A 26,643-nucleotide genomic window follows, 5' to 3' on the forward strand; every position below is an offset into this window, starting at 1 on the left:
TCAAACGAGCTCAACACCAGTGTCCATACAAGTGAGAACTTCTGGACACTGAGCACCTTTGAAAATCTGACCCAAGGAGGTTAAGTGACTTGGTCATGGTCACATGAGGAGTTAGTGGTAGATGTGGGTACAGAACCAGGAGTCCTGACTACCCAGTCTCCTGCTCTAGCCACCGGCTCACAACAACTCCCCAGTGCAGATGCATATCTGTGTGCACACATGGCAAAGCTACACTGGGAGATATTTTCCTTGTCACAATAAAGGAATTTTATAGAACAAGGCCTCAGCCAATCGATCCTGTATGTCATCAAACAGAGAGCACGGCCTTACCTGGCATCATGCTGGTAAAAGCTATCGTCCTCTGGCCAATGAAATCCCGCCCAATTGGATCATGATCCCACACCAGAAAGCGAACCAGCGCAATCTCTGGCATGTGCACTGTGAACACCAGAGTCTCCTCCCACATTGGATTGAAACCTGGGAATTGGAGAATCAGCTTTTGTTATTTATACTGCAGTAGCACCAAACAGCCCCAGCTATGGACTAGAAGCCCATTTAGTCCTTGCTATGTTGTTCTGAAGATACATCAATTCCTACATAGTAATGGTCACTCTAATCGACCATAAAGGCTTTGGTTCTGTATTCCTTGCACATCCGGAACTCCCACTCCTATCAGTGGGAGCTGCAATGGTGTAAGAAACACAGGATTTTAATGTCTCTCAAACATTTTTATCTTCTCCGAAGGTCCACCGAGTGGCAGAACAAGGAGTGATAGACCTGAGAAGTTGCTGGCTTCCAGTCTCCTGTTCTGACCATTACCCTTCTCTAACGAAGAGGAGTGTGATATAAATAAACAGATTGATCTGTGTGTCTGATCTCATTGCATCAAGACTGTAATTACACAACACTCCCTTACCTAGGCCCTGATTCAGCAAAACACATAGGAACATGTGTAATTCTCACTGAAGTTAACAACGCTTAAGCATGTGCTAAATGCTTTGCTGCAATGGGTCCCAAGTTTGGCCCATTTTGCCTCCATGTGACAAAATGACCCTTCGAACGTCATGTCCAAGTGTGTACTAGATGGCAAAAGTGAAACAAAAACCAAACAAACACCCAAAGCACGGTCTTACCATTGTCATCAACTACTCTAGTTTGCTCTTTGTAGCAGTCCACTGGTAACCCTATGATCTCTACCTCTACAAATGGATCTATAATCTGGAAAAGAGAAATGAAAGAATATTTTAAAAAATGAAAAAAAGAGAGAAATCAAGTAATATCCTTATCTTCACTACACGGGCATCACACGCTATTGCAGATGAAACTGGCAGGGTCATATGGGTAACTTGCCGCTTTGCTGCTGAAAGATGTAGGACTATCTCACATTAAAAAAATATAATAACCTTCATTGTCATCATCATTTGACCACTTCCCTATCCCAAAGAGCTTTCCCTCTGCGCACACCAGACAGACACGAGGTGGGGAAAAGGGAGACTATTATCCCCGCTTCACAGATGGGGACCTAAGGCACAGGGAGATTATGTGACTTGCCCAACAGGGCGTTTGTGGAAAGCAACAATCCAACAATTCAACCGCACACCATCCTGCTGCTTCTGGCCAGAATCTTCATTTGGATTATGACAGCCATTCCAGCCACACACCTGGATTAGGACAGCCATTCCAGACTGATCCATCTCTCAACACTAAGCATTCAGGGAAAGAGTATTTCAAAGTATTCGTGCCAAATCCAAGCATTTGAGAACCACTCAGAGGTTCGGTTCTAGTTCTAATGGGCTAAAGGCTCGCGGGGAAGTCTTACTTGGAGCCAGTTGTTCGGTCTTCACATTTCCTGAAGACTAATGGTTAATGAATAAAGCCACACTGGCCATACTCCACAAGCATTCGATTCAGAACAGCAGAAGAAATAAAAAGCCCCAACACTGTCAAGAGGCTAAATTTTTTGCTCATTACGGGCTGGCTGATTTTGCTTCAATCAGAGTTGCCAGAGGCTTTCAAAGAACAAAATAAACTGCCACAAAACACACACACACACACACACACACACACACACACACACTGGGCCAAACCAAACCAAAGCAAAGAGGGGGCGAGCAGAGAAGGCACACAATGCGCTGTGCTGGGGAGCGGGAGGCTGGGAATAGCATTCACACAGGCAGAGGACAAGAGGGGCCCTCAAGTCGCTTCATTTGTCTTGCTGACGAGCTCAGCAGTTGTGTTCACTTTTAGGGGACGCAGGGTTTTGCTGGCTCTGTTTGGGAGTTTAAGAGCACAGCAGCGAATAGGGACCCGTCACAGTGATCGAGTATCTTAGCTTTTCCTACACATCCTTGAGGCACCATATGAGAATAAGGCAAACCAGACTAGCTCCACAATGCTTAAGGGAGGAAAGGCACCTGGTGCTCTTGGAAGCTAATGAGCTGCATGATATATTCGAAGTGAAGCTCAGTGTTCCCCATAGAAACAAATGCAAAAAGTTAAGGCCTTGTCCAGAGCAGCTCCCAGACAGACCCTCTCAGATATGAGAGCCGCATTCCCCACCTCTCCTCTGTCTCCCAGCATGGAGTCCCGCGGCTTCGGTAGCTGTTGCCCGCTGATTATCCTCAACACCAGCTGCTTCTTCAACTGACTGGGGAGCGGGTCTTCAGAATTTGGGTTAAAGACACCTGTGGGGGCAAGAACAACGTAAAGGAGGACTGGCACTACTTTATGGATGGTGACATTTTCCTCGAGCTCTTCCTCTCTCTTTTCCCTGCTTATCTGACTCTACAACCAGTTGTTACAAACTGTACTTAGGAAGGTGCCCCACCCGGTCCCCTCAAGCACTTATAGGTACAAACATCCAAAAATGCACCTCAGTCATTAACATCTTTAGAAGCAGGTAACACACTGGCACAGCATTTTGGATACTTTTCAGCATAGGGAGCACCAAGGACAAGTTAATTGCTTACAAAGGCCATTGGAAAGTGCTTTAGATGCAAACATCGCATGTTACCAAATTAATCACCAGGTAGTAGGTTACTGATCTGGTGGCACTGAGAGGTGGGGCCAAACTGAAAGTTGGATCTGAACAACCCATAATTTTGTGTGGTGGATTTCACACAAGGGCTGTTTAATTGCAGTGTAGACGTTCTGGCCTGGGCTGCAGCCTGACCCCTGGGACCCTCCCACCTCGCAGGGTCCTACAGCCCGGGCTCCAGACTGATCCTGAATGTCTACACTGCAATTAAACAGCCCCTTTGTCCAAGCTCCGCGAGCCTGAGTCAGCTGTTGCAGTCCAGCCACAGGTTTTTAACTGTGGTGTAGACATTCCCTCTGTGACTTAGAAACCCAGGTCCTGCTGACTTTCAATAGGACTTGTGGCTCCTACATCACTCAAGTGGTTTTGAAAACCCCACCCCAAAGTCTGATGATTATTATGACAAACAATTATATAAACCCACATGCAGCAGGACCAAGAGATGGGTCTCCTGTGCGGGCTGGGTTCCAATCCCTGTTCCACTTTGGATACCCGGCAATGCTATTCCAGCTTTATTTACTGCGGAATCTCTCCAGTAGGATGACGTTTGGTTCCCTGGGCTGTGTTTTGTGGATTTAGATGGAGAGCAATTTGTCACCCCTCGAGGCTGCAGAGCCTGCCCAACTTACATTTACCTGTCAGCTGATTCTCTTTAACGAATCCCAATTTAGAGCAAGGACAGTGCTGTGGGGGTTTGTGAATTCTTGCCTGACTTGGCTGAGCTGAAGGGGAGAAGATGGTGCCTTACAGAGTGAAAGCCTTATAGAGATCCAGGAAACAGGTATTTGATATACTGAGCCCAACCCCTCTATCACTGTGGATGCGAGCAGTGGTTAGTGTGTAGTGGCGGGTGTGTAGGTTCCTTGCTGCAGTCATGCATACTAAGACACCATCCCTGGAGCAATACAATCCAAACTCCATTCAGGGGAAAACCTCCACAACTCCAGCCCGATCGAAATCTGGACACTGTAGAGAGGATGAGTCTTTCTCGTGTGTGGAGAGATATGGGCCTCATTTAGCTTTCACTTATCTGTGACTACCTTAGATGACGTTTCATGTGCCTATAGTTACACACAGCCCATGTGACAGTACACGCAATCTCTGCTTTCAAGAAGTATTAACGAATAGTCTATGGTGCATGTATTGGGGGAAAATTAATCCATCCCAATGCCTTCAGAGACACTTGGGGATACTGGGCCAAACCTGCTCTCACTTGCACCAGTGTAATTCAGGAACAACTTCACTGATGTCAACGGTGCTCATGCCAGCGTAAGAGCAGAGTAAGGCCTGACGTTTCAAAGGGCTTCCTAAAGCTGGAGGAAAGCGCCCAGCAGCTGTACACGTACTGTACACGTACACTCCTATACCACTCGCACAACTTCGGAAACCGCTGGAAAAATCAAGCCCAAACATAACGAGTTACCGACGCTACTGCTTCCATTCCCATTGCTTGCTGGCACATCCCACAATGCATAGCAGTGCCACGCATCTTTCCCGCATAAAGTACCGTTCCCACCCCCAGGAACCTTCCTCTCCCTCTGCAGTCCTCACTGGCTGGCTTTTCCTTACCTTGACACATGCACTTCGGTTTGAGGATATAGCCACAATTCCCATTGGCATTGAACTTGGCCCGGTTCAGCTGCAGCATTCTCCCCTCTGACTGATAGTTTAATGCAACTGTTGCAAAGAAGGACGCAGTGACATTAAGTCTGTTGAGAGCATTCACAGGAAAGAAAACCTATGTATGTTTTAAACTTTGTTCTCTGGTGACAGAGAGACAGAGATGTTGGAACAGGGACTCTCTTCTCCTCGTAAACCCAAGATAGCACAGCTCCAGGGACAGAGACTCCCAAGAAGGGTCTTTCCTCCTGTCTGTAGGGTTTCTTGCATGTGGGCAGGAGGGCATTGCTTTCCATGTCTCAGCCACCAGTTGCCACTAGGAATATGCATACTCAAGGCTTCCTACCCTAGAGACACAGACAATACCCCAGGTACCAAAGACCCAGATGTCAGGAGAGTTGGATGATCAGGTAACCCAGGGGTCTTTGCTGGGGCTTTCTGTTCAGCCTCTCTTTCAAAGAAAGATTCTGGGACCCCATTCATGCATGAGATTTCCACCTAGTTAAAAAAAATAAAATAAAACAACACGTCCTTTTTGCTTACCCATCTGGCAGCCAGCGTTCCAGAAGGGCTGGGGATTGTAATTGCTGGAATCTACACGATAGGAAGACGGGTAGATGCGGGACAACTGGTGTTGGTTGAAACGCAGATATTGTGCTGGCTTTTGCTGGAGTATCTGGTGGGCCTTTGTCTCGCTGAAAGATGAGACCTGCCAACTGGAAGAGACTGCAAGGAGAGAAGAAAGTTAGGAGGGGATGACTTCCCCTTAAAAACAATCCCCTCCAACAACATCCCATCAGTTACTAATAATTCTCTTGAAAACGCAACCTGATCAGATATGGTTTTCTCTCTCTTCCATCACCACATTTTGTTTCATGCATGGAAGAGTCAGAGGTGGGAAATCCAGGTCAGGTACAATAAGTGATCTGAACCATCACACAGAACTTGACCTAAATCTTTTAGGTTTGGGGATGGCTTGAGGAAAGTTTAAGTCCCCTAATCCCTCAATATTTCTCTCTGCTACAGGTGGCATTTGGACTTCCTGGTTCTGCTCAGGATCAGGTGCAGAAAACATACAAGGAGGGCTAAAATCCCTAAGCAGTTGCATTTTGCAGAATCAACTGTTTTGAAGCAGCACCTGAACTTTCATATACTTAGCCAACGTTCTGAAGATTTTCCTATTGCTTTGTAATGAAGATTAAAATTTCTCATGTAGTGATTCCTCTCCAAAACACCACAAATTCTAGTTGGGAGCAGCATAAATGTCCTTACAGAATTGTCCTGCTTCTTAAAGTGTAAACTGTCATATAGCAGCCTTTCTAGCAATTGGCAGTAGCCAATGGGTTCCTACATCATGTGGTTATTTTTATTCACTTTAATGAAGTTCCTGCATAAATCCAGATTCACATTGCAGACTCCAAGTCTTAACAAATGATGACTGGCCACTTTGAAATGACACAGATTTATTCCATGCAGCTCTACTGTCAAATTCCTCTTGGAATAAAGTGTTTATAATCAAAATTAGGTGCAAGAACATAAACCTTCCATGCCAGTTTCCAAGTTCTATGCACAGCAGTTAGTTCAACCTACTTTCAGTTTCAACATCATGGATCCCAACAGACTTTGTATACTTCACCAGGTCAGAGAGAGCCCGGGAAAGCTTCATTGTTTTCTTCTGTCTGCTCATCCTGGGTGAAAAAAACAAACCGTTTTCCGTAAACTGATCAAGAGGCGAATTCCCCCCTCCCACAAAACTTTAGTTTTTTAAATAACTGGCAGGGTAACGAAATACAGGGAGGAGTCTCTTCCAATAAGGAGTGCTGCTATGCCCATTCTGTTCATTCCCTCTGGGGCATCTGGCATCGGCCACTGTTGGAAGACGGGATACTGGGCTAGAGGGACCTCTGGTCTGACCCCATATGGCCATTCTTATGTTCTTATGCCATAGTTGTAAGGACACCACATGAAGACTCATTGTAACAGTACAGGCTTCTGGTTAAACCAGCGCTGGAAGCACACAGAAAGACTGTCAATGGGTGTTGGCTCCTGAGCACCTAAATCCCTTTGGAAGATGAGACTTAGACATCACAACACTGAGCACAGCAATGCCTAAATAGCTTTTAAAATGTGGGCCAAAGAGCCTCATCTTCTTGTACGTTAATGGCCAAGAAAAGACTTGAACTTCTGGCTAAGAGTTATAATTTAAGATCTGATCTGTTCCAGATACTCTATGCTGCTAGGCAGGAGTTTGAACTGTGGACCTTCCCTTTAAAAGGTCTTTTTCACCTCCAACTGATAGGATAGGACAGTCCTTAAAGGACGTATATTTTAAATATCAAAGAATTTGGTGCCCTGATCCTTCCCATTTGCTTCAGGTAAACACCACAATGTGCCGAGTGGGTTTATGATCTCAGCATGGAGCTCTGTGACAATGCTGCTGGCTGCTCCACTGGCATTTTTCCAACACACCCTCTTCTGCCCTCCATTCAGCTCTCCTGGTAGCCCCAATAAATCTCCCCTAAGCATCCCAACCTGATTTCCATCTGACCTCTTGCTTCCAGTGTCTGGAACCCATCAGATAATCTCATAAAAAATCTCATAAAAAAATCTTTGGCTTCAGGTGTTTTGAAGGGATGATTTTCAAAAGCAAAATCAAAGCAGCACTTTGACTCTTTGGTGCAATGCCAATTAACAAATTAAACAGCCATGGGCTTCGTGCGCTCACCACAAACCCCCTGTGCTACAGGAAGGCTACCAGGGCTAAAATGCTACACCAACTTAAAAGACATCTTCACACTAGAGCTTGGCGAAGTAGCGCAACCTCAAGACAGGTCTGAACAACATGTCTGGCTCAGTCGTCCACTGACAAATTAGGAAGAGCTAAGTCAGGAGAATAATCTGATGATGGAGCCACAAACATTTTGGATCTACCTTTACATGGGCTTCCCATCATACGGTTATAGCTCCCAAACTTGCTACACTTGTGTACACACCTCTGTAGAGCACTAAATTGCCAGGATTCCTTGTTACCCACCTGCTATAATGCACCGCGCCCCTGGCTAAGTTTCCTTGACAGTCTAGGTCATCTTCACCTTCTTCCAGGCTGGATGCCTTTTTCAATTTGCTTCCTTTTTTCTGCATAAAGGAAACAAAACCATGGTACAAAACTGGCATCACTGTTCAGCAGAGGCTTATGTAAACATTTAAAGCGTGGTGTGTGTGAAAAATAAAAACAGATTTAGCCATGTGTGCCTGAGTGCTAGGAGCAGAGCAGAGCAGAGCAAACCTCCTGGGGTTTGTTCTGAAAAGTTGTGTGCAGGGGAGCAACGAAACAGATGTCTGCAAAATTCTAAGTGGGTGCTAGAAAAAGAAAAGGGTGATAAAAGAGCGAAGCCTTTGCCAGAGGATGGATCAGCTAGTCTGGGGTTAACCATTCACATGCAAGCGAGCCATGTTGGTGGTGCAATTGCATATGGTGGCAAATAATTCTGGACCCAGATTTTCAAAAGTGACTAGAGATTTATCGGCGCCCAACTCGAGGGACTTTAAAAGGGGCCCAGATTTTGAACACGCGTTTTGTGAAGAACAGGCCCCTCAAGCTGGGCACCCAGAGTTTTAGTCATCTTTGAAAATTCTGGCACAAGAGTTGATCCAGGCCAGCTAGATTTTAAAGCCACACCCATCAGACTAGCTTCTGAGCAGCTGATCAGGCTGCCCCATGCAATTCTGCTTCCTTCTTTCAAGGAGCAGGTTTCCTCCAGGGAATGGGAAACGGTAACCTTTTACTACAAGAGACGGCACTACGCCAGAATTGATCTGTGCACACATGGACGAGACAGCCCAGGGTGAGAGCCTTTCATAATGGGACTAGAGATGCTAGCGTGAAAGGTGCTGTCTAAAGGGGAATTATTATTGGTGCTACTATGATTACTATGATCAGAGAGGGCGTGAGAAAAGGATTCGCTTGTTCCATTGTTACTCGAAGTCACGTTGCAATAAACTGCTCTACAAGAGTTTAAATTAACCTTACTGCTTTCCAGGTTGGATCTGATAACTTGAGATTGTCAGCATTTGACGTGAACTTAAGCAAGTTGTTAAGAATAAAGGCGACTGGTCGTCCTGCCTGCTTGGCCATTGGAGTGGGACTCTGTCAGACTGTGTGTATTATTTCTTCCTTCTCTCTCTCTCCCCTCCCCCTCACTACTGCCTCTCCCCCCCCCACACACACATCTGGGAGCTTAGTGCTTCTTCTGCGACCCAGTGCAAGTTATCTGTTGAGAGACTAACCTTGCGTTTGGAAAAGCTGCCCATCAGCGATCGGCTGTACCGTTTGTTGGTGCTTGAGTCTTCCCCAGATTCCACTTCATCCTCAAGTTTGTTCTACAGCAAGAAGAGAGCAAGAGAGACTATGAAAGGATAGCAGACAGGACAGCAGTGCTGCAGAGAACCACACTGAAATACATCCAGAAGTTTGAAAAATTCATCCTAAAACCTCAACATAACTCAGATTTATAGCAACATCTCCCCTGCCAGTTCAATGCAATATCTTTGAAGTCAGCAGCATGATCTTATTAACTGCTCTTTTCTGCTGACGTAGTCACAGTCCATGGGCACTTTCACCAGAATCACATAAAGTACCCATGCACCAGTCTCTGGTAACTTCATTACGTTGTTCATTGTGGCAAAAACTGGGCGACAAACTGTGTGTCATGCACCAATATTTGATTGTTTTGCAAGGCAGACACTGATGGGATTTACTTCTCTCACAACAGCTGAGCTGTCTACTCTTTAGGATTAACAGGATCAGGTCAAACAATTCTGCTTATTGTTTGAGTGGCTGATTTTTGCTAGGATGTGTAATGATAGGATACCTCATAGTAAGGAAGAGAAAAGAATCGTCTTATGACTCTAAAGGGAGGTTCCTCACTGAGGCCACTGGATGCAGACAAGAACCTGGGGTTCTCTGTCTCCCTGATTGGCTCAACACAGTCTGTTCTGCCTAGTGCAGTCCCTGCCCTGGACTACACTCCACGATCCATTGCAAAACCAGCTAGGTTTAAACGTATGCTCAAACTCAAGCCCTAGCAAGACTTGGGAAGCAGAATTCTGTTTCTGAGCCTAGCTTAGCTTTAGTTCCAAGATGCTTACTAAGTAACCTGTCTAGAACATTTCTAATTTGCATGTAACAACCTTCCCTAAGCCCTTTGTGGCTAATTATAAACTCTGAAGTGGCAGTGCTTCAAGTTCATGCAGCTTAGTCAGTGGGCTGAGTACATTTTTATAAATAACTATTATTATAAAATTAAAACTGTGAAATAACAGAATAGACACTTTTTTCTTACACAAAAAAGCCCAATTTTTTAAATGCACTTTATAATGGAAAACAAATTCTGTTTGCTCGAAAGAAAAAAAGTCACCTGTGTATATTTCACGCTCCGGTTGCTCTATGCTGGAGCCAGAAAAAAAGCTCTGTGTCTCTGACAATGCTGCTCACCTGGCATCATCATTAACTGTGTGCATTCAGCTATGGAAGCTGAAGTCATTAATAAACAATTTATACAGAAAGCTAATAAAATCCAACAAAGTAGATTGCTAAACACCTTTTCCTCCATAGTTCCAATTTGCATTTCCAAAGACTGCCACGCTCCATTATTCATGTGCAATGAAAGATTATCCTCCTGTATCAAGCATTCACTATAAAAATTGCTAATAAAAATATCTCATCCTTAAAAAGCAGAAAGATGCCTCTAAATGGACATCAACAGGAAAGACATTTTTCTTCATAAATAGCTTTTACATAAACAACGCAAAGTACCAACAAAGACCCATGACAAAACATTACAGCAGAGGGAAACATGCTTTTCCTTTCTATTGTCTATTCTCAGTCAAAAGCAAATCTTGGAGTGCTGTAAGAGTGGAACAACTCCAGTGGAGTACCTCTGGATTTATAAGCGCCCGAGAGCAGACTCTGTCCTGTCTCTGGGTGCAGACAAAAAGAAACCAAACAGCACAGGTAGGTAAAAGTACAGTTATATAGTATAAGCAGGGTTGCTGGCATATCTTTGGCCAATGAAGATAGGGAACATTAATATCCTGAGGCTGAAATAGGGAGGATATGCCTTAGGGGCATTCATATTGGTCCTTACATGTTACGTCACATGACTGAAATTTGACAGGACTCCACTATATGAAGTAAGCCTTGTCTTTGCTTCATTCTGTTATTTCCAGTATATATTTTGCTGCTCCTGACACATGTAGTCCCACTGTTCAGGGGTCCCTCTAGTGCAGCAATGATCATGGCAGCAAACCAAGCAATGGGTCACGATGAGCACAAGGAGAAAGATGGCGACAGGCAGGAACTATTCTCAGGTGTCTTGATTTAACCAACATTTGCTGGTTTGGATGCATCTTTATTTCACTAGTAAAAAACTGGTGTATACCAGATAAAACCTAAAGCTTACACTGTGCATTAGACCCATCAGCTGTGGTCAGCAAAGCGCTTTCACATCCAACTCAATGCCAACCCAACAGCTTTCCAAAACAGAGAGGGGATAAACTTCGCTGGATAACCTAAAGACACCCAGGGTGCCCTGCAAACCAACTGAAGAAATCTAAAATGCTCCAAGTTATATGGAAAAATCCTACAGAATTGAGTAGTGATGAAGCCAATAGGGTTGATCTAGAACTATAAAAATGAATATCAAATTTCAAATGTAAGCTTGGAGCATTCTATAGCTTACATGGAGAGAATTCTTTAGAAAGCTTCTCAACCCCCCAGAGAACAGCTATTTTCTATTAAAATCTACAGGACAGTTCCCTAAGGGAGGCTTAGACTATCCTCACTCTTAATGCAGCACACAATAGAGCATGGGTCGGCAACCTTTCAGAAGTTGTGTGCCAAGTCTTCATTTATTCACTCTAATTTAAGGTTTTGTGTGCCGGTAATACATTTTAACGTTTTTAGAAGGTCTCTTTCTATAAACTATTGTTGTATGTAAAGTAAATAAGATTTTTAAAATGTTTAAGAAGCTTCATTTAAAATTAAATTAAAATGCAGAGCCCCCCGGACCGGTGGCCAGGACCTGGGCAGCGTGAGTGCCACTGAAAATCAGCTCGCATGCCACCTTCGGCACGCGTGCCATAGGTTGCCTACCCTTGCAATAGAGTTTTCCAGGCTAAAAAAGCTTTGTGCCTCTAGAGGGCACTGGTCCTACACACAGAAAGCTATGCCACTTACTGAATGGCCATTGACAGTGTGAGGGATGAGGTGTGGGGGCACGAGACCATGCTTTTAAAAAATAAATGTCAAAGAAAGAAGGTCTAGGTGGGTGAGGTAATATCTTTTACTGGACCAACTTCTGTTGGTGAGAGAGACAAGCTTTTGATCCACACAGCGCTCTTCTTCAGGGCTCGGAGAGGTACTCAGAGTGTCAAGACAGAACAGATTATTTAGCATAAGTAGTTAATACATATTTCAAGGGCCCATTCCCGGTGAAGTGGCCCATTAACACCACTTGTGTAGCTTGAAAGCTTGTCTCTCTCACCAGCGGAAGTTGCTCCAATAAAAGATATTACCTCACCCACCTCGTGTCTTTAATATCCTGGGATCAACCCTGCAAACAAAGAAAGAAGGTATCCAATTACTGGGATAACCAAGAGTCCGGTGGCACCTTAAAGACTAACAGATTTATTTGGGCATAAGCTTTTGTGGGTAAAAAACCTCACTTTTTCAGATGCATGGAGTGAAAATTACAGATGCAGGCATTATTATACTGACACATGAAGAGAACAGGAGTTACCTCACAAGTGGACAACCAGTGTTGACAGGGCCAATTCAATCAGGGTGGATGTAGCCCACTCCCAATAACTGATGAGGAGGTGTCAATTCCAGGAGAGGGAAAGTTGTTTTTGTAGTGAGCCAGCCACTCCCAGTCCCTATTCAAGCCCAAATTAATACCCACGAAAGTTTATGCCCAAATAAATCTGTTAGTCTTTAAGGTGTCACCAGATTCCTTGTTGTTTTTGGGGCTACAGACTAACACGGCTACCCCGATACTTAATTACTGGGATAGCCTCTCTTAGGCCTGACCTACATTAACTTTCAAGAATCTCTCTCCTCTCTAAACAAGGCCGGCTCCAGCTTTTTTGCCGCCCCAAGCGGCGAAGTGGAGGGGGGGGGAGGAAATAAAGCCACGACTGGCAGCACTTCAGCGGCAACTCTACCGCGCCACTTCATTCTTCAGCGGCAATTTGACGGCGGGTCCTTCGCTCCAAGAGGCACTGAGGGACCCGCCGCCAAATTGCCGCTGAAGAACTGGACATGCCGCCCCTTTCCATTGGCCGCCCCAAGCACCTGCTTTCTTCGCTGGTGCCTGGAGCCAGCCCGGTCTCTAAAAAGCCAAGACATCACATCTCTTCCGTACACAGCTACTGCATTTTTAGAACAGAGAGAACATCTATCCTACATATATTGGCAAATTTGGGGTTTGAACTACTTAAATGGTTTTCTTCTTTAATATTAAAAATGGCTTTTAAAAATGGCTATTTCTAGTTATAAAATATTTATTAAGATCTCTTTAATAACTTACAAAAGCATATTACAAAACTGCATTATTTATAAATAGTTGATTCCTGACAATCTGTCAGAGCAGGTGTAGATGTTGTTAAAATAAATGCTCGTGTGCACTGAACACACGGAGACAGGCTGTTTAACCATGTTATACAACTGCAGACAGCTGACAAATCAATAGTGATCTGACCTAAACAAGAACTGGGAGTCAAGTCTGGAATCAAAAGCAACGGAAAATTCTAGAGCCCAAGCTAAAGTTAATTATCTCTGCTCAGCCGGGGGTTCTTGGGTGCCACCACAAATAGAACTGGATCATAGTCTTTGGTTCACTGGCAATTCCAAAAACAATTTAAGAAAATTAGTTTAGGGTTGAACCAAAATGAACATTTTTCAAAATTTTCAGCAAAATAATTTAAAAAAAATCATTTGGGGTCAAAGAACGTTTTGACAAAACCAAAATGTTTCATTTGGATTTCAACCATTTTTAGATAATTTTATTTAAAAAAATCAAAAATAGAAGAAATGTTGACATAAAAACTTGTTTTGAACCCAAAAAATTGAAACATTGTGTTTAGAAAATGTTGAAATGAAACATTTTGATTATTTTAGACTATTTTTCTCAGGATTTTTTTGACCAAGAACGATTTGGCAGAATCAGCATGAATTTACTAAGTGTTCCAGTGGCACTCTATCTGCATTTTTGCAAAAAAGGTTCACCCAGCTCTAGCCACAAGTATTCAGAGTCTCTGTAAGAGCATCATCTAGGCTCTCTGCTCCTGCAAATTGTGACATTTCCAGGATCAGGAGAATTTTTCCATGCCGGGGAAGTAGTCTTGGAAATTACACGGAGTCCATAGAACACAGGATCTGAGAGCCCAGCCGCACTCCAAAAGGTGGGTGGCAGAAAGCCAGGCCCCCAGAGCACTTGCTCTCATTGCTCAGTCAGGAAGCATTAGAGGTTACAAATAGGGTCTGTCAAACGTTTTCAAATCCCCCAACAACATAATGTCAGGGCAAGACTTTCAGCTTTGTGTGCCCCTCGAACCGTCGCAATCTCAAAGGAGCAATTCTCTTGTCTTTGACAAGAAGGACCAGTCAGGACAGAGTGGGGTGGACAGCGCTGAAGGCTCAGGAGTCCCCTCACAACGGTTTATCAACAACTGCAGGGTGACAGGCAAACCCCGCAGTTTTCTGAGCTCAAGTCCCCAGAACATTTGGATGTTTATCCCAGTGCGTAGGCCCCTGGGGACACGAGAGAGAGTTCTACATGAGACCGAACGGCAGAAAAGGTAGCGACGGTGCCTCTATTTACCCTCCCGCATGACACAACAGCATGCAGACACAGCCAGGTTCAAACTGAGGGAGAGGAAATACCCCTGTCCAGTGCTCTGAGCTAGCCTGTGGAATTCACTGCCACAACACACTCTGGAGGCTGAAGAGTTTAACAGCTTACATCCTCTCACACAATATTCTTCTGATTTTGGAAACACAAACTCATCTCTTTAAACCGAGTCCATCTGTGTACCTTTATCATAACAGACAATTCACCAGACCAGCCTCTTCCACAGTATTTCTGCCTTTTCCTGCCTCTCTCAGGGTTTCAGCACTTTCATTTCCAAATGGCACTAGAAAGGGCAGCCTAGTGCAAGGAGGAGAAACGGTGACAAGGACAAGTCACTGAAGCACATGTTTCAGGTGAAGGGCTGACTTGGGTTAATCTGCACTGTCTTGCTCATCCCTAGCTGGATAATTTTTGCATTTTGGCAATTTCTACCAGATTCTGTGCAAGTTCTTCCTCTATTTATTTCCAGTGGGGTAGCTCACCAGGGTGTGCCTGGGTCTTACAGACCAGACCAGAGCTGATTCCAGCCTGTAGCATCCAAATTGCCAGACGTGATATCTCAGTAGAGAAGTTTATGAAAGCAAAATACAGAGAGGCACAGGAATACCTCAGTGGACTTAAAATAAAGGAGGTAAATGAGCATTACGTACAGATCCTAGTGAAAGATAAGTGCCTCTGATGAACAGGGGTGAAAAATGTTAAATAAAAGGCATGTAAGCCATTTACCATAAGGTCATAGAATCATAGACTATCAGGGTTGGAAGGGACTGCACAGCATGATCAAGCCACAACATCAGTAGGGTGTAAGGAACCTGCTATTCATGTCCTCGAGGGTTTCTAGACCAAAATGGCAATGTTTCCTATATCAGATTAAACGAATCATTTCACATGCACATGCTTGAACAGAGACGTGGGAGGGAAGAAATTATTTTCTTCCCTTCTTTCATGAATTAGATTTAGGACAGTTAGAAATTTCTTCCTCTGAGACAAGAGCCCCAGGATGAAGGTTAAATCTGGAACGGAGAGGTTTCAAAGGTGGAGGAGGAGCTTTGGGATGGAGTCTCAAACTCGCTCCCTTCTATCAAAAGGATCCCAGAGAGGAAGGATGGTCTTGATTGCAGCTCATGAAGCTGAGCTCATTTCCTAGATCCGTCACAAACTCACTGTGGGACCTTAGGAAAAAGTCACTTGATCCCTCTGTGCCTCAGTTTCCCCATCTGTAAACGGGGATAATAATCCTGCCTTTCTCTGTCTAGTCTATTTAGATTGGAAAGTCTCAGGGCAGGAACAATCACTTCCTGCAGCAAGAGAAGTGGCTCAGCTTTAGCAGTGATGGATTATCCTGTAGCTTCATCAGTGCTAGTGGCCTCAGGTTGACAGAGTCAATTCAACACCAATTTCCACGTGTTCAGTTGCTGCCACAATAGATAAATTATACCAACAGACAAGGTGATGGAACATCTCCCTTCGTCACCACTTCATACTGTCAGCCTTTTACTTCCCTCTCCAAAGTGTCCCGTCAGCTGGGCAAAGAAATTATTCTATTTCAGGGAGGATTTTTATATTTTTAAATTTGGCTTTGTTCTGATTCAGGACAAACCCCCAAACTTTAGACATTCTCCATGAACGGGATTGGAACCCTGAAGCCAAGGTAGTCTGTGTGGCACACTGCCCCACATCCTGGAAGCCCGAGAGTGCAGGCTGCTGAGGAGCTGTGATCCTGGGAGCAGGGCTTCCAGATCCCTGGCATCCCACCAGGTGGGTTGCTGAGAAGCCAGGCAAGCAAGCGGGCAGGAAACCAGACAAGACTCCACTGAAATCCTGCCTGGGTTCGGTCACAACTTCACTGAAATCAAACTATCTCCATGAAATGTTTCACTTCTGGTGAAGAGGCGTTCTCAATGGAAAATGTTCCGTCAGAATTTCTAACCAATTCCCTACTTCCCATGTCTGCATTGTAGGTCCTGTCTCCCATGAGTCACAGCCAGCCTAGGGAGCCTGCTGACGCCCTCGGACAGCTAAGATTCAGACCCCAGTTCTAACCCTGGAGCACAGCTCTCCCTTTACTAATTCCACTGCCAAGAACAGAGTTTTCCTGACACAGGGATGCACTGAATATGTAAGATCATATTCAACCCCTAATCCAGTGAAAACTGGAGCTACAGAGAGGATTAAATGTTCCATCCCAGGGGTACAGAAAGCCATTACTCCACATCTGAACAGCTTTATTTTCTGCTGCCCAGAAAGGGGAAGAAGAGGTTTGCAATGATTTGATGTGAAGCTGCAGCAGCAGAACATCGCAGCGCTGCCTCCTGCAAAGCTACAGACTCAAAATATTTACGCTGCAAGTCTCCTCCTGCTGGAATGCGGTTCCTAGCTTATGGGCTATTGTTATTTAGCATTATGTAATGCATGATCCCATTTGTGCAAATCAGTACCGAGGCCTCTAAGCGCTTGAGTGTTTAAATGACTGCCACTGTATCTCTGCAGGCTGAGCCCTTCTGCACTGTTCCTAGCGCTGCGCCTCATCCCGAGACTGAATTATTTGCTAGAACAAAGCCATCGGTAGCAGCTGCCCTTCAAAGTAGAGGCAATTCCCCCTCCCCTCTTTATACACAGGATTGAAGCGGTGCAAAAAGTAATGAATTAATTTGTCCATTGTGCCTTCCATAAATAGCTCTTCCCAGTAGGATTCTTTAGGAGAAGAGCCCTCATTTTAACGCTATACTACTACACTGCTTTGCAGCATTTGGTGTAGTGACTGGTATGGGGTTCAGCTCAAACAACAGTGACTTGTTTGAAGATGGACAGCGGGGCATCCTTACGCAGAAGATTAATTGACTCCATCCTCTCTCCCTGCCTTCTTCACCCCCAAATCCCCATCCAAAGAGAGACAGGAGATGCATAGTGGTTTTGGTGGTGATGGAAATGAAGAAAGAGGGTATGTTTATTATTGTTTCTATTACAATACCACCTGCAGGTTCCAGTCAAGATCAGGACCACATTGTGTAGGAGCTGTACAAACACACAGCAAGCGAGTCTCTGCTTCAGACAGCTTGCAATCTCAATAGACAAGACAAAGAGGGGGAGAGAGGAATTGTTCATATCTCCATTCCACAGATAGGGAAAATGAGGCAGAACTTTTTTTTAAAATTAAGACTGGGATTTTCTAAGGAGCTGGACACCCAGCTCCTTTAAGCACCTTTGAAAATCCTAGCATGAGTCACTTTGCTGAAGGTCACACAGGGAGTCCATAGAAGCAGTGGGAACTAAACCCAGATCTGCTGAGTCCCACTCCAATGCTTTAACCACGATGTCGTCCTTCCTCCCAACAAGGCAAAGGGCTACCACTTAGTTTTTCTAATCTGGACAGCTCTGTTCTATCCCTCTAGAACAGTGGTTTCCATCCTCGGGGCCACAGACTATGTCTAAGATTTCTAAAGGGGGCTGCACCTGCATTCAACAATTTTAGGGGTCTGCAAATGAAAAAAAAAAAAAGAGGTGAAAACTGTTGCATTAGAAGCACGTCTCCCCACTGCATTCGCAGCACAAACACAGCTCTGACCAGCACACAAAATGTGAGACCATTTTTTCTTCCCCCTCCTTTTACAAGCAAATCTCCAGCCATCCAGCAAAGTGGCAGAGATTGCTCACAACAGCCTCATCCATAAAAACTACAGGCACAACTTCTAAAAGTGCACACACAGCACCCCCATCTATTTTCCATACGCCAAAGCCTGAGAGGAGCACGGCATTTATCGGTGCAAATCATTTTTCTCCATTACTCACCAGCTCTGGGCCAGCCTGTTAGCTCCCACCCAGTGCTCTTTCCTCATCTTTCTTCTTTAATGAGACAACCTGGCAATATTTTATTTATATCCTTTTTATAAAGCTGGACTGGACTTGCCATGCACACTGCCATTTACAGATACCAACCCTTCAACAAAACTCAACCTGGCCGGCCTCTTTCTCCCAGCCCCTCCCAGAAATGGGTGTGAGCAGTTTGCCACCTCCTAGCCCTGAACACAAGTTTCCAATAACAATGGGGGTTTGAATGAAATTAACTCTATATCTCTCTCTCCTTTCCTCCTCTGCCCAGAGGGAAACATATTCCCTGCTTCCTACCTGGTGCAGTGGCAAGGGCTGTGTGTGTGCCGAAAAGTGATATTAATGGTTTATTACAGGAAAATGAAAGGCTTTGCATGCCTCACTGCATTCAAAGCATCTGATGCCGCATGCTAAACGGTGACGGTGGATGTGGACCGACAAATATTTATTATGATTAAGGGGAAAGCCAAATAGTGCCATTAACGCTCCAAGCTAAATTAGCACCACGCGGCAAAACTGATTCCCCACCATCATTCAGGATTAACTGTGATTATGCGCCTGACTCCATCATCATAGAAAGCCTCCCAAATAATAAAACATGGACTTACAAACTAAAACCCACTCAGACTGGTGCTGTGTCTGCTGAAACGTACTCCTTGCCCCTTGCAAAACCAGACAACCCTCTCTGCCCAGTGACACGATTATTTAACAGGCGGGTCTCATATGAACTCAAGTGACAATGCGCTTGGCACCATATGAAAAAGAACCGGGTTTCAGGCAGAGACGGGAAGACTGACCAGAAAGCCTCAGAGTGCTTTCCTTATGCAAGTCGCCACACCCTTTACATTACTGAAAGGCAGCTATGGATGTACTGAGTGAAGTGCAGAAGGGACAGGCACTGTGCATGCTTCCCCTACACATCTCTAGGAACCCCTCCTGCATTCCCTCAGCTTTTCCACTCCCAGCTCCTATGCAGCTGATTTGCGGCTCTTCCTGCCCCAGTGATCGTGAGCAACCAGATCCCTGCTATTTTAGTCTCAAACAGGGACTGCCTGCTCTATGGCAATTCTGTGATGGGCGCAGGTGTGAAACAGGACGAGACTGAAGATTCTTCCACTTGGGACATTGGACACTTTCGCTGCTGTCATTGCCACAGCAACCGCCTGTGCTGCCACGGAATGATAGGACTGACTCCAGCTGCAGGGTCCGATGCAGAACCCAGCTTCGCGGTGGGGTCCACGTTGGATCAAACTCCCCAGCAGCCGGATTGAGGAAGTCTTCAAGAAGCAGAGATCCTGTTTCCATGACAGGAAAGCAAAGTATAGGAAAGCAGGATCGAAATATCAACCCCTGGGATTTAACTTCCCTCAATTTTTATTCCTTATGACACCGACATGAAAACAGGGCCATGATTGCCTAGTAATCCCATGTAACCCAGCTCCCTCTTGCTCCAAATGCGTCACAGTTCTTCCGTTTGAAACTGCAGCCTTCTCCGCATCAGCCACATGCAGAGCAGCCTTCTCTGCTAAGTGGTTGAAGCATAGGAGCCAGGAGATCTGGCTTCCTGCTTCAGACTCTGCCCGATTTTTCTATGAACAAGTCAGCATTGTGCCTCGTTTCCCCATCTGCAAACTGCAGATGCGATTTACCAGCATAACACTTGGGCTGTGAAGATTTATTCGTTAATGGTTGCAAAGGGCTTTGAGATCTAGGGATGGAAAGCACTAGGGAAGGCAAAGTATTATCATTAGAGCAGTCAACAGACAGAGCCCGCTAAGGAACAAAAGGAGCTCTTTGCAACAGAATGTCCCCATGCGTCAAAGCAGAAAGCCACCCCCCAGGAACTGAAATACCAGAGTATGACACAAGCGTCGAGCTGCCTTAAATAGAAGAGTTTTCAGAGCTCTCTGGGCAGCTTCAGCTGCTCTGTAAGACTAAGCAACATGTGGGTGTCCCTATTTACAAACAAAAGCATGCTGTTACTCTAAAAATACAGCCCAGCAGCTCTCTTGTAGTCGGCTACTAATACAACTCAGACTAATAAAACCAGCCACCTCCACTCGCCCTGCATTTGGCAGTTCAGCCAGGTGTGTCTCACAGGGTATGGCTGCACTGCAGGCTTAACCCCAGGCTCTCACCTCGGTTTTAGCCCAATCCCACTACTGTCCACACACACACAACCCATAAAACCGGGTTTACCTGAGCTCACTCACCAGGGCCGTCCTTAGGATTTATGGTGCCCTAGGCGAGATTATTAAACTGGTGCCCCTGTGCCTAATCTGCTCTTAGCAACACAAATATAAGCATACAGTATTGGAAAACTTGCCACATTCACGTTATTAAAACCAGTTTAACTTAATTAAGCACACTGTAATGCTGATGCACTAGCACTAAAGAAGTAGCCCTATAGAAAAAATTCTGATTTGACAGAATGATGCAAATAATATAATTTTTTAAATTTGTCAAAATTTTATTGGAAATTTATATGAAGAGGTATTGAAACAAAGATTTGTTTTTAATTGAAAGCAATCTTTCTGGCTTTTTTGGCTGCAAAATCAGTTTAATAAGCTGGGTTTCCAAACAGTGGGAAAATATAACCCTAGTTTTACTGCTAGGTAAAGCACAAAGTGACCAAAATGAAGTCAGCACAGAATCATCTCATCTAGATTAAGGTAGCACAGAAATGTTACAGAAGTCCTATTGTGCCTTATTTTTGTTTGGAAAGACATTGGCACTAGCAGCACATTCACATGATAAAATACATGATAAATCACTGTCTCTAAAGTTCCATCAAAAACTGACATTTTCACAGCTCTAGCATGATCTGCTGTACAGATTCTTCACAAGGAAGTGTCCCTGCCCTTTTTAACTCATATTAACTATGTATTTACTTTATGAAAGTTGGAGAAAACATTGTGAAAATGTAAAACATTGGCTGCCCAACTTCTGGGCTGGCAAAAGCTATACTGACTCACAGGAAAAAAAAAAGCAGGAGAATCTTAGTACAACATATGGTCAGTCTATAGCAGGGGTCGGCAACCTTTCAGAAGTGGTGTGCCAAGTTCACTGTAATTTAAGGTTTCTCGTGCCAGTAATACATTTTAATGTTTGTAGAAGGTCTCTATGTCTATATTATATAAATAAACTATTGTTATTATCTGAGGTCCTGCTCAGGCCACTACCAGCTGAGTAAATGAAACCCCAGACTGGCAGCGGGCTGAGCGGGACTGGTGACTGGAACCCTAGACAAGGATCCCAGGCCCTGCTCAGCCCGCTGCTGGTCTGGGGTTCTGACTACCAACTCCTGCCACCCAGGATCCCGGCCGCCAACCCCCCTCAGCCTGCTACCAGCCTGGGATTCTGCTCACCCAGGCTGGCAGGAGGCAGAGTGGGGCCAGCGGCTGGGCTCCTGACTGGCAAGGGGCCGGCAGCCAGAACCCCGGAGTAGCAGTAGGCTGAGTGCTGCCGGCACCCCAGACTGGCAGCAGACTGAGCCACTCAACCCCCCAGCCCACTGCCGGCTGAATGAATGGAACCCCAGGCTGACAGCAGGTTGAGTGGTTCAGCCGGCCTGCTCAGCCCGCTGCCAGCCTGGGGTTCCTTGGGGGTCCCCAGGCCAGCAGCAGGTGCTGAGTGGGGCCGGCGGCTGGTATCCCAGCTGGCAATAGGGCAGCAGCCGGAACCCCAGAGCACTGATGGGCTGAGCCGCTCAGCCTGCCGCTGCGTACCATCAAAAATCAGCTCACCTGCCACCTTTGGCGCATGTGCCATAGGTTGCCGACCCCTGCTTTATACACTAGTAAGGAGATGAGCATATTACAGTTGTTGGAGGGCTCTTATCAGGAGTAACAGGCTATAGGAAAGTCAGTCAACATTTTTTGTTTCTCTGATGAAAACTGGCCCACTCCCTGCCTCAAACCAAACCTGTCACTAATAATTGTCAACAACTTAATTTTCTGTTTTTGGCTAAGATATTAATTAAAAAAAAATATTGAAATTGGATTCAGGATTGTTAGCAAGAATTTTTGGCAAACAAAGTTGTTAAATGACAATCTAAATGGCAACACAGTACTGCTTTCATGCTTGGCTCACCCCCCAGCCTGCTGGTCCAACAGCTGCAGTAGACCCCAAAATCCACCTCTTGGGGTGCAGAGTGGCAGCAGCAGCAGCAAACCCTCAGGTCCAATCACACGCCAATGGGCACCACCACCAGCCTTACGGACCATGGTGAAGTTAGCACAGCATCTGATCTCAGGGACAGGTCACCCATGGAGCCACAGCAGCTAATCCTCCCCAGTGCAGCTCCCCCAGGATGAGATGGATCGCTGGCAGCTGCCAGCCCGGGGGAGAGGCGCTCCCCAGCTAGGGTGACCAGATCCAGATGTCCTGATTTTATAGGGCCAGTCTCGATATTTGGTGCTTTGTCTTATATAGGCACCAATTACCCCCACCTAGAGTGACCAGACAGCAAGTGTGAAAAATCAGGACAGGGGGTGGGGGCCTATATAAGAAAAAGACCCCAAAATTGGGACTGGCCCTATAAAATAGGGATATCTGCTCACCCTACCCCAATCCCCTGTCCTGATTTTTCACACATCTGGCTAACCCCAGCCCAGCCCCGTGTGACATTCCAATCCTGGCCGAGGAAGTGAGTTACTTTCACTTTCATTCCTCAGCAGGCAGCCAGCCTCCTCCCCGCACCTACCCCCCAGCACCTCACCCAACCCGGCCCTGACGGAGGGGAGGGAGGAGAGAGAGGGATGCTCCTGGGAAGGAGGGAGAAAGGAGGGGGTGCTCCATGGGGCAGGGGGGAGAAGAATGGATGTTATGGGGGACAAGGATACTGGTTCCAGAGCCGCAGAGCCTGCCTCACCTCACTTCAGCCAGGGGGAAAGAGTCACACTCACAGGTGAGCTCCTTCCCCAACCCCTACTCCCTCCCCTTCCCAGAGACCCCAGCAGCCCATCCCCTCCCTCAGACTGTGCTGCGTTCCGCTCTCTCTAGGACCCAGCAGCCTGCTCTTACATGCTCCACTGCTTCCCATCTGTCCCGGCTCCCGGCAGAATGGTGCCCCCAGACCTAGTGGTGCCCTAGGCGGCTGCCTATTCTGCCTATGCCTAAGGACGGCCCTGCCACTCACTCAGTTGGAGGTATAGCTTAGAGCTGGGCAGGACAGGCTCTGACCTGTCTACTTTGCAAGATGATGCAGTTGAAGATAGATTGCAGAGCTTCGGTTTTGACAGACCTCCAATGGCATCCCAGGCCTGTAATTTCCCCACTCTTTCACCTACTTACTTCCCAATCACCTCTATGTACTGGAAGCTTCCTGTTGGTTTATATACACATTGTCAAGGCTGCTTTAGACTTACATGCAAGAGACCAAGGGGCTGTGGGATAGAGAGAGACAGACAGAGAGGCTGTTTTGGGAATGATATCTGCCAGTTATAACAAACTGTCAACCTACTGCAGCTAGGTCCTTCATGGGCATATGGAAGGACATGCAGGATGGAAATATTACAGGGTTTCCTGATGACTCACTCCTAAGAGCCTGCTACTTCCATGACATTAACTGGAGCCAATCAGAAAAAGAGATTCACTGAAGTTTTTACTTCTCCCAATTTCACAAGCACCCCTATAGTTAATTAAGTTAGGGTCAATCAGAGGAGTACATCACAGTGATTTCCATGCAACTTAATTGCATGATTAAGGACACCAGAACAATAATTAATAGAAATCTCCCAAGAAAGCTGGCTCTCTAGAACTCCTAGGTGTTGCCAACTCCTGACATGTTATTGCAAGTCTGTCTGTAAAGGCCTAGCTTCTGGAGTCATGTGATTAGATGAGAATCTACACCTTCATTAATAAAAGGTAAGTTTTTAGATCTCATGATTGCAGAGAGAAGCTGGATAATGTGAATCATAAAGGCTCAAAATCAGAAGGCAAATAAAAAGAAACTCAAAAGTATTACAAAAATTCATAATTTGGGGTGGGGGAGAAAGGCCAACACCTGATTTTTTAATGCTTGAGGTTCCCAATATGGTTACTTTCCAATTTCTGATCCCAAGAGCTTTGAGATCAGCATCTGACTTTTTTTTAAAAGGGGTAGGTTTGGCATTATTTGCCACAGTTTTTGGGGTGGTGGGGGTTCAACCATTGTTAATTAATATGGATTATTATTCCCCTTCACTGAAGTCAAACTAGAACTGGAGTTTTGCCATGGATTTCAAACAACAGCAGGCTTTAGCTGATGATTCTTTAAATTCCCATGATGAGATGTCTTTGCATACACAAAGAGTGATTCCGGTCTATATTTAGCTATTGCATATGGTGAAGTTCAACACAGCGTATTCAACACGAGGCACAAATTTGTTATGTTGCCAGCAAGGATATCTCCCAGGCACACAACGGCCACTGTAGCGCACATTCAGAGAAGACACAAGGGATTCCAGTGGGACTTGGCATCAACAGCTGGGATATTATTAGCCTTTTCGTGGTCTTGTCTGCTGCAGAAAGCACCACAGAACTACAATGCTGCAAAATTAATATTCAAATGGGCAGTCAAGGCTCCCATGCAGCCAGCATTTTTAATAAGGAAAAATATCAATCATAGTAACCTATACGTTTTTATAAAAAGTTTCATGATTTATAAGTTGAGATCAACACACTTTGGAATGCTCCCAAATCAAAAGTCATGCTGGTTATTACAGTAACACACCTTCTTCAGGCTAAAAGGCTGTTGGTTTTTAAAAGGAAAGAAGAAGACACACCGATTAAGCCAAAAAAGGGAAAGAGGGCAGAGCTGAGGGCCTGAAGTTAGGCTTCTAAATCCATATCCAAGAGCCCAAATAGAAGAGACCTAATTTAATAAAGGGGTTGTGCATGCTCCAATCCCATGGGTGTCATGAGAGCTGCAGGTGCTCAGCACCCGTAAGCCAAGTCAGTTCAATTTGGGAGTCTGACTGTGTGTTTAGAAGCCTACCTTTAAGCATGCAGCTCTGGACATGTAGACCTTCATCATTCTTAAAATTTATTGTACTAATGTACATCAGGGGAAGAGAGAGAAAAATGAAAAGTCAACTCTGATATGGGTTGAGAAAGACAAAAGAGTTTCACCTTCTTGATGTCCGACTTTTGGCTGAGTTTCCCAGATGGTGGCAGAGTGGCGACTGTAAAATTGTTTGGATCTTCACAGTCACGGATTTTGGATTCCTTTATCAGCGAGTCAAGTTTCTTCTTTGCTATATTCTCTACTCGCTTCCGATTGGTGGAAGCCTATCAATGAAATACGGTCATTAAACGAGGGCACAGTGGTGTGAAATCTTCATTTCTCCAACAAGAGGCAACACAAACTAAAACAGTACATTCAGGGGGAAAAATAAGAAGAAAATGAGGCAAAAGAAATGGACTGAGGCTTCACTCTAATGGACTATCATTAACTACTGCTCCCCATGCTAATAGCCCAGCCGCCTCTTAGTTTGTACACTGTGAAATACAGTAACATTGTCAGTTATCTGCAATTATAAGAGTGCCCAGTGTTGGGCTTCACAGCAGATACGTGTGAAGCCCTAACCTGAAGCCACAATGGAATGAAAGTTAAACATTTTGCAAAACAAATAAATAAATAAAAATGTAACAACTTCTGGTTGAATGGAACCAAAATCGCTTGTCAGCAAGGCTGCTCATGTGGCATGGACTCTGTTACCAAACCATTGATGTGCTACCTGGAAATAGCTGGTATTGAGGTGATTCCTTGGAGACCTGACTAGTGCAGGCTCCATTCTGTAGTATTCATTTCCAAAAAGTCTGATCTATTTCATGACAGTGACTGCGCTTTGCCATTCTCAAGGCGGTTCAAGTTTTGCACACCCACAAAGGCTGAATAAAACATGGCATTTCTATTGCACATCAAGTCTGAGGGAATATAAAGAGCTCAAAACCATCAACTATTTGCTATGGAAGAGCTTGTGTCTGCAGCCACAGTGCCTGCAGGAGTCAACTGGAATGGGAGCAGCTGGAGAATCAGGCCTTCCACAGTTAAAAGGCAGCATTTAGTGCATGTTCCTGCTCCCTTCTTCCATTCAGGCTGCTGAACGACTGAGGTGAGGAGTGGTGGGGGAACAGAGATGGAAACACGGCTCTCTTTTCTAGCCATGCAGTTTACATAGAGCAACTCCCAACTTCAGATCTTTGGAAGGTTTTAACCCTCCCCCCCCATTGTGTTTGCTTAACAGGCCTTAGAATGTCCTG

At 45.3% G+C, this 26,643-nt stretch overlaps 1 protein-coding gene across 1 annotated transcript in view; it reads right to left on the reverse strand.

The window, feature by feature from the left end:
• PLCH2 (phospholipase C eta 2) overlaps positions 1-26,643 on the reverse strand; it is a 152,531-nt gene that overhangs the window by 21,327 nt on the left and 104,561 nt on the right. The window contains exons 11-19 of the mRNA XM_044996315.1: positions 25,510-25,668; positions 8,945-9,037; positions 7,692-7,792; positions 6,248-6,345; positions 5,201-5,383; positions 4,607-4,714; positions 2,560-2,684; positions 1,134-1,218; positions 331-477 (exon numbers count right to left, since the gene is read on the reverse strand). Of these exons, the coding sequence (XP_044852250.1) occupies positions 331-477; positions 1,134-1,218; positions 2,560-2,684; positions 4,607-4,714; positions 5,201-5,383; positions 6,248-6,345; positions 7,692-7,792; positions 8,945-9,037; positions 25,510-25,668 (1,099 nt within the window). The remainder of the gene's footprint in view (positions 1-330; positions 478-1,133; positions 1,219-2,559; positions 2,685-4,606; positions 4,715-5,200; positions 5,384-6,247; positions 6,346-7,691; positions 7,793-8,944; positions 9,038-25,509; positions 25,669-26,643) is intronic.

Source organism: Mauremys mutica, chromosome 21 (genome assembly GCF_020497125.1).
Source record: "Mauremys mutica isolate MM-2020 ecotype Southern chromosome 21, ASM2049712v1, whole genome shotgun sequence".
In the NCBI taxonomy this organism is placed as follows: domain Eukaryota; kingdom Metazoa; phylum Chordata; order Testudines; family Geoemydidae; genus Mauremys; species Mauremys mutica.